The following is a 12,759-nucleotide window of genomic DNA, read 5'->3' as shown; positions in this document are numbered from 1 at the left end:
TCTATTTAGCAGTGGTTTGTGGTTGAGTAGCAGCTCAACAACCCTGTGATAACCTCTATGGGCTGCTAACGCTAAGGGCGATGGGTTTCCTAGAGGAGAAAGTCTTATTGGTTCCCAGAGCTTTTCTTTGATGCTCTATAGCAGAGTCTGGGGGTGAAGAAAATCGGATGAGCAGCCGCGCTTGAGCAACTCCTCAATTAGGTCTTCCTATCCGTATGCAGCACTAGCTAGGAGTAGCTGTCTATGGTTATTATTATCAGGCTCACCATACGCGATAAAGGCCTAAAGATCTATAGACCTCTGAAGTTGACCAACTACTGTATAGTGTTTACCTTATATAGCCTTAACTAATGGACTTAGAGGCCTACCTGCCATAGTTGGTACCGGAGTCACCCTATACTCTAGGAGAAGCCCGACTATCTCTAAGTGATCTCCCTCGGCTGCCCTTAATAGCGCTTCACTAGCTATCTGAGGAGGCTCTAGATTAGGGTTCCTCTCTAGTAAGGACCGAACAACTCCGCAATAGCCTCCGTAGGCCGCGTCGGCGAGAATACTTGAGCCAGACCAGCCCTCGATATAAATATCGCAGCCGAGAGAGACAAGGAGTTTAACAATTGATAGATGGCCTTGTCTTACTGCCATTGAAAGCGGTGAGATATCAAGCCCGTGGTTACCTTTACAACGGATATTAGGAGAAACTGACAGAAATAGGACGTGTACGACAATGTATGTAAAATTGACATAGGTAAAAATCTCTAAGTTGACAAAAATCCGCTGTTTTCCAATCTGTGCGGATATCGATGATTAAGCAATATATGTACTTTTGTATGGTACCGTTATCATAACGGTCCATTGATTTTCCGGGCTGTATTGACACGGTAATTTCTACCATGCATCATGCATAGTACTCGACAAGTTATACAACTTTTTGAAGACATTTCAGTCATTTCAGAGCAAAGGCGCAAGTTTTCCCGAACGACATATTTGATCCTCAGCTATGTTGAGTTATATAAATGATAGTGTACATATCGCAATGGCTACTCAATTGCATTTGCGTTCTTTAAGGGGCTAATAGAGGTCTGTATTAACCCGAATTTGCGCAACTTTTTTCTGTTCATCGTTCGATGTTCAAGAGAATGCTGCGGGACCAAAAGTACTTTACAAACACCCTCTCCTGGTTCACCAACCTCTTCTAGTTCACCACTCTCCCTTAATTAATCACTCTCCCTCAGCCTAATGAACAGTCCCCCATTTGGAAGCAACAATTGGCATTAATTGAGGCTCAACCGCTCAAGCCAAGAAGCGCAATGATTGAATCGGCTCAGCTGCAGTGTTCTTGAAGGAAGATCTTATTGTGTCCCTTTCAACATATTCAATAGTTCCGTCACTCTACGCGTTCTCTTCGATCCAATGGATGAAGCGAAAAATCTCTTGATTGAAGAAAAGGGATCTAGGGATCCACGGCCTTGGTTGTAGGGAGAACCTGCTTATGGACCGAGACTAGCCATTTGAAGACCGGCTTCTATGGATGCTGTTGCTGATTCTTCGAAGTCGAGCGGAAAAAGCAACTGACCACTGACAATTTTACCAATATGCGTCCGTCCAATCCGCTGGCAATCTTTCCTAATCTGTGACATTAGAATCTCAAGGAATTTGAGCGGGCTCTGACTGAAGCCTGCCTTCGCTCCAGGGAAACCTCGTTTGATGAATCCATCCGCAGCGACAACAAGACCGGGCGGCGTTTTCACAGATGCCACCCCCAAAAATTCACAAAGGTCCTTGTACTCAGAATATGATTCAAGATACAGCTGCCCAGAAAACAGGTTGAGCAGCATACGGAATATATCAGGTATTTCGGTTTTGACAACATCGTCGGGGACCGTGTATAGCCTAAGTCTATCCAAAGCGGGAAATCCTCGGCTTTGGCGTGGGGCATACAAATGAAGAGTGACGACACGTGATTCTCGTATCTTGGACATCAAACCATTGGCCTCGTAAGGGCTAATGATCATCATGCGCAACTGAGGTGTTCCGTCATCGACAACATGGTTTCGACTTGTCAGGACCCATCTGACAGGACGTTGGAAAGCATCAGCAACAAAGTGTGAGCCCGGGGGAGTCTTGATGGTCCTAACGAAGTCGTTGGAAGCCAGTAGACTGGACGGGAATTGAGATACGTCCAGAAAGCAGGCGGCGGAGGTATTACGCAGCGTGAGGTATGCTGGCTCATAGGCCTCGGAAGACCTCACAAGAATGCCTGTGGTGACAAATGAAGATATGTGTGGATGGATATGGTGAGTTTTGGGTATAGCACTTGGAGGCCTCTGAACCTGGCGCTCACTTTCAACCTCTGGTGCGAGCTCGCGCTCCTGTTCCTCTTGAAGGGAGGACGAAGTGTCGAGACCTTCAAACTTGCGGCAGCGCTTCCAAATCAAATTCAGATTCGGGCTAGAATCTGAAGGACAGTTAAATGACGGCCGCGTTTGATGACCAGGTCGGTATCGCTGTTCAAGAGTTTGGCATTCGGGCTCGAGAAATTCCTGGGCTTGTCTCGGCGTCAGATCAAGGCAATCATTTTGGCGGTAAGCTTGCCACAATTCCCGTTGGCGCTCGAATCGTGTACCCTGGACCGCCCAAAGGGGAATGCTGTGTCGGCTGTCAATCCACGTCTCGGAAATGGCCCAGAGAAGCACGTCCGCGACAGTGATCTGAGAATTCTTGTCCTTGCCACTCAAGGTCAGGATATTGGACTTGACATCCTCTGGAACGCAGAAGACGACAGACTGTCCGTTGCCCAATTTTCTCATTCTCATGCACGCTGGAGCATAGTCAGTTCTGGCTTTGCCTGATATGAATAATCCAAATTTCGTACCTTGAACCAATTTGTCCTTCGTGATACCCGGACCTAGCGTGACCGCCGCACGATAATTAGACGGGAGCTTCAAATCGATCCCTCTGGTATGTGCTTCGTCTAGGAAAACAAAGCATGCTTCCATCTGTCTTGCAAACGGTGAAATTTGCAATAGTTCAACACGTCCAGTTCGATCCAGGACGCAAATGTCGTCTTTGTCGTTTACAAATACCACCGCTTGAACTGGTCCTTCTTTTGGGAGCAGTTTTAGCCAGTGCGCTGCCAAGTCATGATTACTGAGCTCCAGAATCTGTGCCCCCACATCAAGAATCACCTAAGCCGGTGGATTCAGATCCAATACCAGATCCAATATGATCTCGGCATCTGACTTGTATGGCTGGACTTGCTGTGGAATGCAGGCCACGGAATTTTCTGACCGCAACAAATATTCCAGCACCAACGCATTCGTGTGATTTTGCTCCGGCAGGTCGAGTTGCGAGACGCTCAGCGGTAGGGTTTCTCGTGAATCATTCGTCCCACTAAACCCTACTGTAGGATGTGTTTTGATCTCCCCGATATCCCAGCCCGACGCAGACAACTTGTCAGGAAACTCCTTCATTTCTTTCGGGAATACGACGTGTGTCAAGAAGTAGTCTACAGTAGATTTGGAGAACCGCAGAGCGGGGAATATATGATCGGTACAATGAGACCGGTCATCTAGATTCACTCCCACAAGCTGCTGGTAGGTGGCTGGAAGCCTAGAAGCATCGTTCGCCCACTCTTCATACTCTGCACTGGCTTGGTCTGACCCGACCAAATGATTGAAGGCGAGAAATATATCGTCGTCGCCAAGTCCGGCATAGTAGTAATTCAGACATGTCAACAGAATCACGACATCGGGATGGCTGAATTCCGAACGAAGGGAAGGGCTATCCTTGGCTCGATATGGCACACAAAGTCTTGTCGGTGGATTTCGGCTCCTATCAGGCCCATAGTTGACGCGCCATCGTTTTTGACCCAAGCAAAAGGCTAGAACGCCACCAGCGAGCAGACCCCGTATCAACAGGAGGGATGCCCGCGTGCTCTCTCCCCAAAATCCTGCGGAATCCTCGCACTCGACCGCCGCGATTTCGTCCACCAGAGGCTCAGATTTCATAATGTAGGTGTAGACGGCATCTCTAATGGGCTGGGCCTGCCTCGAGATTGACAGAGAGCCAATACCATTCTCACATATGTGCCTTCCGACGTATTGAACCAAAGCTTTCTCAGCATCCTGTTTGAGCAAACGTATCCGTGGAAAACCGCCGTGCGGCTGCTCGCTCACTTCAATGGAATCGGGAAATTCGGATTGGACGCGACCAGCATAATCTCGAACCAGTTGTAACAGCTCTTGTACCACAATCCACCGTTGTGGGCTGAGCTCGACGGGGCATTGAGATCCCATGGTATAGATCAATTCAAATTTGACGCTAAAGTTTTCATCGCTTTCGTCCACAATGTCCCGGGAGTTGTGTTGGAAGAACTGCAACGTGCGAAGTAGAGAACGGCCCACGGCGCATTTACCGGCAATAAAACACTCAAGGCTCATCAGTTTCAAAGATAGGATATGCTCGGGTTGGACGAGCAAGACGCCGCCCTGCGACATGCACTCTAAACACATGCGTTCAATCTCCTCTGCTTCGGCTTCTCCAAGTTTCAGAGAGCGTGCAATCGGCATGTGATACACACGCCGACCCAAGAGACCACCCAACTTCGTGACCAGCATTTGAAACATTTGTCGTGATTGCGGCTTGGCCACAAGCACGCGAACCAGACAAATTCCATTCGCAAGATTTACTACCACCATAGGAACGATAACTGAAGATTTCCCCTCGCCCATATTCAATTGCATGACGGCATTCTTTCCTGGGACAAAGTACCTCATTGTCGCCGCAATTTCCTCCTGAATGCTTCTTATTAGGATCCCGTTCTCTATCTCTAGCAGAAGAGTCTCTGGGAACTGGATTGGCTGCCAGTTCGTATGTCCTGAATTTTCGAGTTCTTTCAAGAGTTCGTCCGGGTGCTTGAGAAGGCGAGCTAGTCGTTTCGCTCGCTGCAATTTAGTAATTGAGCACCCGTAAGCAATGAAACATTTTTTCCAATCTAGATCTAGCGGACCCCATCGATGGCGCGACAGTTGCTCCAAAAGAAGGACTGGTGACAGCCTTGGGTACTGCTGCAGTTCCAGGGCTACTGCGATTACCTTTACCCTGAAAGGATGCATCGTCCCTGACCAGGTGGTATTCTCACGAGGACAGAGCTCAGACACAAGTGATCGATACACCCTGTCGACATATTCTTGACACGATGCAAGATAGTCCAAAATATTTGTCTCCAGATCTCCTTGAGCCATATTGATGTGTTTTTCTTGTCTGCTATCTTTCAACGAAGAAACACTGCTTTGTAACTGTTCGACATAGTTTTTCTCGTACTTGGATTTGGCTTGTATACCCAAAGAGTTTAGCAAAGCCACCAATGTGGGAGCTGGAGGTTGTCCTGTCGATGATGTAGAGACAAGGTTCCTTAATTGCGGTTCTTCAATGTCGATGATTGGCTGCGGGCCGAGTAGGTCATCAAAGAGCACAAAGCCACGTTTTTTCGGTGCACTTTGAGGTGGATGTGGCAGCTGGTAGGGTTGAATCTCGACCTCTTCGATCAGTTGATGGCAAGTGACATTCGCAATGTCGGTGATGTATCGCTTCAGATCTCGATTGTCGAACCAGATACTGAACAATTTTGAAACTTTCATCATCATCTCCTGAGCATCAAAGTAGTCATTCAAGGTTGGATTTAATAGTGACGACGGTGATCGGGTGGGCCACTCGCGTTCAAAATGTAGCAATAAACTATTCTTAATGGCTTCCCGATTTTGATTCCGGAGTCTATCCCTGCGCAACATGAGTTTCTGAAGTGTCTCATTCGTTTCGGGCGCAAGGTTTGACTCTGGAGTGACTTTACGCTGTTCTGACTCGATTTGACGGCGAATTGAAGTTTTAATCATTTCAGCTCCCTCTTTTGGCAAAAACAATGCACTGGTTGGCAGATGGATTGAACCCAGGCCATGAATCACAAAAAGTGAAACAATGGTCTCAAGGGCAATCATATTAGCTTCATTGGAGAAAGCAAGGGCTGCAAGCCAGATCATGAGCTGGAATTTGCCGAGGCGGCGGGTTTGTGAGCACGCGAGGTGGTGTATGCTGCACCAATTACTGACAAGAAACTCTCTTGATTCTAGTATCCACTCAGCATCGTACCTCAACCTTTTCGTGTCCAATGGAATATGAGGGCCACGAACCCCGGTGGGTAAAGAGAGGAATTGCCAAAGATGCGAGGTCAACTGTTCGGATTGAAGTTTGCGGACAGAAGGGATCCCTTTGTAAAGCATCTTGCAAACGGCAAAGCTTCGAGACGCAGCACAAGATATCCGATTCTTGTCGAGACTGTTGTACATGCTGTCGTACTCCTGCGTATGATCGTCGGCGCCGAATCCTGGGGTGCGGAATGAAGATGTGCGAATTCGCTCCCGCAGAAACAGTGCTTGCTCCACATGTGGAAGTGCCGGGTGATTCAGCTCTGTCCCAAGTTGGAAAATGCTCATGCGACGGTTTTGGTCCAGTATATCTGCGACTTCCTCGCGAAAGCCATGGTGCTGAGAGAGGCAGCCTAGGCCTTGCCGCCAGTGGATGCTCTGTAGGCTTCCATTGTCCAAAAGCCGTCCGAGCTGGCGATCGATGGGATATGCATGGATGGTAGTCGCAGGTTGCCAACCGATCTCGACACGAAGGTGGTTGCCATCTCTAACCCAAGATAAAGCTCCTTCCGGTATGAGGACCACTTGATCGTAAGAGTCACGGTTCGTGAGCAGAAGCGTGTTGCGTAGCCCAATCAATGAGCCAAAGACTTGGTTCCTATCTACTGACATGCCAGGATATTGTCGAGATTGGATTGCAGAAGACTGTGACTCGAGGATAAATTCCAATCGAAGGCGCGGTAGCTCAACATGTAGACTCGAAGAGGCCTCGTGGAAAATACAATGCACCTTCAAAGCCTTCTCAATCGGCTGAAAAACATTGGATATTACTTGGGCCGTTTGGCACATGGTGCTGACTAAAATTGTTCCGTTCCTCTTGAGGCTCCAGGAAGCTTGATCAGAGCTTCTCTGGAGCTGCCAGTTTTGACTGGATGACAGCCATGGCGCTTCCAAGGGTCGGAATTCCACCAGGTCCCATGAGACCGAATACCAGTGCGCATAGCCTTCCACAAACTCATCTGGAAAAACTCCAGCAAAAAGTCTAGACGGAACCAGTTGCCAGACTTGCCCCCCACCCTTGACCGCTTTGACTGACATGTCGGAATCAGTGGACTCTGGCACGGTCTCTTTTCCGAGGTGTACCGTGTAGCCCGAATACTGCTTTTGACACGAAAATTGCATCCCCGGTGTGTTGCTGGGCATTACGTCCAATTGAGATTTCCCGAATAAGCTGCGATATGTTGGATGAGATTCATACTCAGAAGGCAAACGTGCAAGCGGGAGGCCATTCACAAGGAGCTCTCCAGTCAAGAGGTTGTAGTGCAACAACATGTCTTCGCTAGACCCGGACTGGCCGGCAAACCGAGTAAACAACCAATATGTCGCGTCGTTTGACACCCTGGACCACTCAGAGGTCTTGTCATAGGCTGCCCAGGCTGCGTCGATGGCCAGGTTTAGTCCTGGGTTCTTGTATTCAACGATACGCTCTGCGAGAATCACATGGCTGCGATAACTCAGAACTTGCCACCGATGATACAACATCTGAAGCAAGGAGCCTGATTCTGTTGTTAGAGAGTTCCTCCCGTTCCAAATGACTGAACAGCACTGCAGAAAGATCGAAACATCCGCCGAGACGGCGAACATAGGGGCAATGGTTTCTGCATTGAATGTCTCTATGCAGACCAAAGCGATATGAACGCTCTTTGCAATTAAATTGGTTTTGTGTGTATCATCAATAGTCTCACTAGCTTTCGTTCTGACAAGATTAACCCAGTGGAAAACAGATCGGCGGAGGTTGTTTAGACACTGAAGGCACATCGCACAGACTTCCTGAGAAGGAGACAAAGACAAAATCCTCGAAACCAGCCGAATAAGACTATTGATCCCATGTATGGTCTCCCAATTTTGCTGGATCCTCTCCATTGTCTCTTCAATTCGCGAGAGTACCTCGACTGTGAATACTTCGTCGCACAAAATCGCATGTCCTTGTCTCAATGTCGTGCCTGCTTTGGATGGGCCCGCTTGATTGATTATCTGGAGCACAAAGATTGTGGTTTCGATTTTTTTCATATCCACCGATGGCATTGACAGTTCCAGCAGGATATTTTGCCATTGGATCTCCAGTCCAAGGGGCATGGTTGCAAGGGCCTTGTATTCTTCCAGTGACATGTCAGCAGGGGCATCGCACTGTGTCGCAATGACAGTATTTGGTGACGGGCCATGTGGATTCATGGCAGGTCGAAACAGAAATTGCTGCAGCGCTGAACTGTGTGCCGGGAACCTATAGGTGCAGGAATTCTCTGTTTGATGAGTCCAGTCAAAGCCGCTCACAAAACATCCGAGAACATTGTCAAAGTATTGAAAGTGAAGTCCATTGTTGAGGCAGACATCATTTTCCGTCACGTTGAGAATTAACCTGTCGCGTCGATGAGTTCTCTCGTGAGGCTTATTCTGAGAAAGAAGACTGATCCGCTGGTTACGCCCGTGGTTGCTGAAGAACGAAGAGAGACCTCGATATGTGTGTGGACGATGCTCTGCTCTAGGCCGTTCTTCCACTGCGTACTTCATATTCAAACACCGATGCAGGAAAAACAGCGTGGTGTCACGCCAACTTCCAAAGGGCTCGGGTACTCGAAGTTCGAAGACAGTGGCTTTGGCCCTTGAGCGATTGGTCGGCAGAGGCCACTCATGTATGCTGATTTCAATCAACTCGGCCTGCCTCTGATAACGTTCTCGAGGGCAATCGCTGCAGTGGACTCTATCCCGAAGCCCAAGTCTCTTATCCACAATGATTTCGACATATTCACATGGTGTCTTAGAAGATAATGCCATCAATTCCCGATAACGTTGCTGCTTTTCCCGAAGCTCGACCTTTTTCTTCGTCCTCTCCTGAGTGGCATTTTCTTCGATGGCTGCAAGCAATTGCTGATGTTTGTAAGACTGCTCGAAGTATCGAACAGCGAAGCAGGAGGAAGTCCCGAATTCCTGGAAAATGTTCGGGCCATGGTAGCGAAGGCGAGCCTGACGTCGACTCAGATATTTTTCAGCACACGCCAGCCTCTCCATGTGCGATCGAAAAGGCAGCAAAAGTGATTGAAAGCAGTCAACTGGTATGCATGCGTCATAGTCTCTCAAGGTCTCATGTAGGTGAATCGCGGATTTGTCGCAGGCAATCCACAGCTCTAAGAGGGTAAGGAGCATGACTGATGTGGCTTCGGGGTTGTCTGCATACGACGAAGACGCTTTCTCGAAGTATCGAACCATCAAAGCACAAAGTTGACCACAGGTTGCCTCCTCCCTCTGATGAATTTCCAGCCATGCATTGAGATCCGAAGCAACCCAATCCTCAAAGGCAGCAATATTGTACGCTTGGTAATCAGGATCATGTGAATCGAGGTGATTTGGAAGCTCTGTTCGTTGGTATTTGATCAACTTCGATTGCAGCTGGAAATTTTCTCTGCACGGGTGTTTGTTACTTCGATTTTCTATGCTCTCGAGGTAGCGGTCAAGGCAGGGGAGCGCATATTGAATATGTTGACGGAAATTTAAATCACGCAGTAGTGGCATGTCGACACTGTGGCTATTTTTGCTCCTAATATGCGTCCACTGGCCTTGAACTGCGCTGCTTGTACGACTCAGGATTTCCTGAACTGAGGTGAACCAGGCAGGCACAACTGTCATGTCAAGCTTCTGCAGTCTGCGAACAATCTTGGCATTCATAAGAAAGAGACTCTCGGATGGTATTGCGCTTGAAGACCTGTCAACTATCGAGGTCATGAAGAAGACCATGAATTGTTTGTACAGATCGTCCAAGCTCCCTTCTGTAGACAGTCTGCGAAACACTAGCTGCAGTGTCACGCGCACCAGGAGCCATAATGCAGATCGGCGCCACGGCGATTGGCAATCACGCCACATTACTTCCTCGCGAGTGTTCTTCTGAATCTGTACAGACGCGATGTCGGTGCATCGAGGACGAAGAGTCGACATGAGAAGCTCTGTCACCATTTTGGGATGCGTGGTGTCCCTGGTCTCATCGTGCTCCTGTCCAGCCTTCTTGACTCTTGGCTTAGTTCCAGCAACAGGCTGGTGACTCATTCTCGAAATCGTTTGCGCCATGGACGCTCGGAATCCGGGTTCCTCGAAAGTTGCCCTATTCATAACCATGGTCGGACCCGGGAAAGCACGGAGCAGCCGTCCCACTGTTGTTGTAACGGCTTCATTGCGAGCTGACAACTCAAAAGATTCGATGTGTATCGCGTCGTTATGCCAGTATAGGAGGATGCCTGCGTTTTGCTCGCGAACGTGAATTGGGAGGAATCCGCCTACAGCCTGGTTAGAAATGAGCACAATAATTTGCGTGTTGCAATGCTTACCCCGAATTGGTAGCTCTGCCAGACTCATCTCGAGCTGCTTTTCATCAACGTCCCCATGAGGGCTGTATGCTTTTCTTAGGCGAGAAACCATCTCAGTGGCCTTATGTACGATTGTAGTATCTGCGGTGGGAACGTAATCGCTGAAACTGCGGAGAGCATCAACGACGCTCTCGAGGAGACGATGTTCTTGTTGCACATTGTAATCTTCTGCCTGGGGAACCTCTGGTGGGAGGAATATGTGGCGGAACAGGTACAATGTCTCCTCTAGCGTCATTGACTTGGATGCAAGAGAACCCTCCATGACGAAGTAGAGGTTGAGAGAGGGCGAATGCCGTGGGAATTTGATTGAATGCTAGGGAACCGAGTTTTGGGACCAATGTATGCTTTGTTGGGTTGCGAGGAGACGCCAAAGAGTCGCTCATGGATATGGGAACATCTTTAAATATCAAGAAGCTGAATCCTCCTTGTAAAAATCAGTATAGCCTTTGATTTTCACTGAACAGAGTCTTTGCATGATGCTGTCTATCACAATCTGTAGGAGCGGAAGATTGAAACACATACAATGAGAGGGGCGCTTATCATTCCGTCTCAGCTCTCCTATAGGTGGAATTCATCACTCTGATAGAAGGGGCCTATTCTGCCTCCCGCATAGCCTAGAGCCCAAATCATTCTTCGAGAGTAACCAATGGAGTTGATCCATATGTTTGCCATTCTTTCACCGCTCTTTCTCATGCATCTTTTTCAGTCTCGAGCATCAAGATAAGCCTCTACTTTATGGAATCCTGTTGATTGGTTGGATAATTGGAGCTTCGAATGCATGGCGAGTGAATTATGTTCCTCTCGCTATTTGTCGAAGCCTTTGGGGCGCACAATGAATTGTGGGACTGACAAAGTACGTGAGATGTATCGATTTTCTGAATATATACCCCTCACTACCATCGCCAGAGGGGTATGCTCTGCCATGCAGCCTAATCAGTATAGTCACACGGGGCGCACCACAGAGCCTCGGACAGATACTTTGCACCCACTCACCGAGCAGTCATCGCGGCAGTCCCGATGGAGCAATTTGACAAGCGAAGCAACCCTACCGTCTGGAGCACAAAGCGGAAACAATTTAGCCAATTACACCTCTATTTTGTTTGAAATAGGACAAGCAGAAGGCAAGAAAGTTGAACGTACGGCTTCAGAGCTTGATTTAGATCTTCTGCAGTTTAAAGTGACCATACGTTTTAGAAAATTGCGTGCATCGGGAATTAGGCGACAAAACAAGATCGCTGGACATTTGGCGGCAAAGAAACTTTGCCATCGACTCGGTATCAGAGTTTAAAGACAATTACAAGATCAGTTTTGAGCCATTCCTACTGTAAACTACATGCATGATTGACTTGTATACATCTTCACGATTGAAAAGGCTTAAGTTACGGCCAGGAGCGAAGCGTTCATATGTATGGCTTGAGTGCGTCATTTGGTAGAGACATACATTCACACTTCTCGGTTAACTCTTAAAGTCTGTCTCGGATGATGCTATACCGATCTTGACATGCTTTCAGAAGTCTCAAGGGACGTGCCACCCAAAAATAGCTCGTGCATCGTGGCATCTGGAGAACTTGAGTCATCTAGGTGCTAAGCGGATTGGATGCTGGGAGATTTGGATACTGTCGCCACTATTACGTGTCATATCTCTAGCTTTGTATTTCGTGACCCCGTTCCATTCGAAACGCTGTTTTTGGATGTTTCAAAGCTTTCAGCTACCGCTTTCGCTCGTTTCGAGGCCACTGATTCAATTTTAAAAGATCTTGCGCAGGTGTATACATGCAGCCGAGCCTGAGAGATACCGAAACATGAACAAAACAACGAATACTACGCGGTCTTCACGGGTCGCGTTGAAGAGCCTACAATATTTTCATCTTGTTTGTTCCCCCGCATCTTTGTGGGAGACTATGGCTTGGTCTAACTGAAATGATAGGGGGGGATGCGCATCCTATCCCATGGGCGTGGGTAAACCGAGCCTGGGTTGAATTAGGGTCTGGGAGTTAACTATGGGAGGAAAAAAGTGGGGGAGTAACTGTCGGCTACGGCAGACGATTTGGGCCAAATTTGACAATGCTTATTAATACATATATAAGATTTCACCGCTGGAGTTTCCGCCTTTTGTACGGTACAACATATGTAGGTGGATTGAAGAAAAGGAAGGGGCAGAGCGGCCAAAGGTCACTGTCTAATTTTATATTGTTGATGCCTTAATA

At 48.1% G+C, this 12,759-nt stretch overlaps 1 protein-coding gene across 1 annotated transcript; it reads right to left on the bottom strand.

Annotated features, from left to right (window-relative positions):
• Positions 1 to 1,487: 1,487 nt before the first annotated feature.
• On the bottom strand, positions 1,488 to 10,814 carry N7455_002029 (uncharacterized protein; the record flags this gene model as incomplete). Its single annotated transcript, XM_065604205.1, has 4 exons — positions 1,488 to 2,818; positions 2,873 to 3,161; positions 3,213 to 10,462; positions 10,514 to 10,814. The coding sequence occupies 4 exons, from the start codon at positions 10,812 to 10,814 to the stop codon at positions 1,488 to 1,490; spliced, it is 9,171 nt and encodes a 3,056-aa protein (XP_065462696.1).
• Between the last annotated feature and the right edge of the window lie 1,945 nt (positions 10,815 to 12,759).

The sequence above is a fragment of the Penicillium solitum genome, assembly GCF_028829755.1.
Source record: "Penicillium solitum strain IBT 25940 chromosome Unknown utg000001l_segment0_segment0, whole genome shotgun sequence".
Taxonomy (NCBI): Eukaryota; Fungi; Ascomycota; class Eurotiomycetes; order Eurotiales; family Aspergillaceae; genus Penicillium; species Penicillium solitum.
Note: the sequence above shows the minus strand (reverse complement) of the source record. Positions and strands in the feature narration are given on the sequence as shown.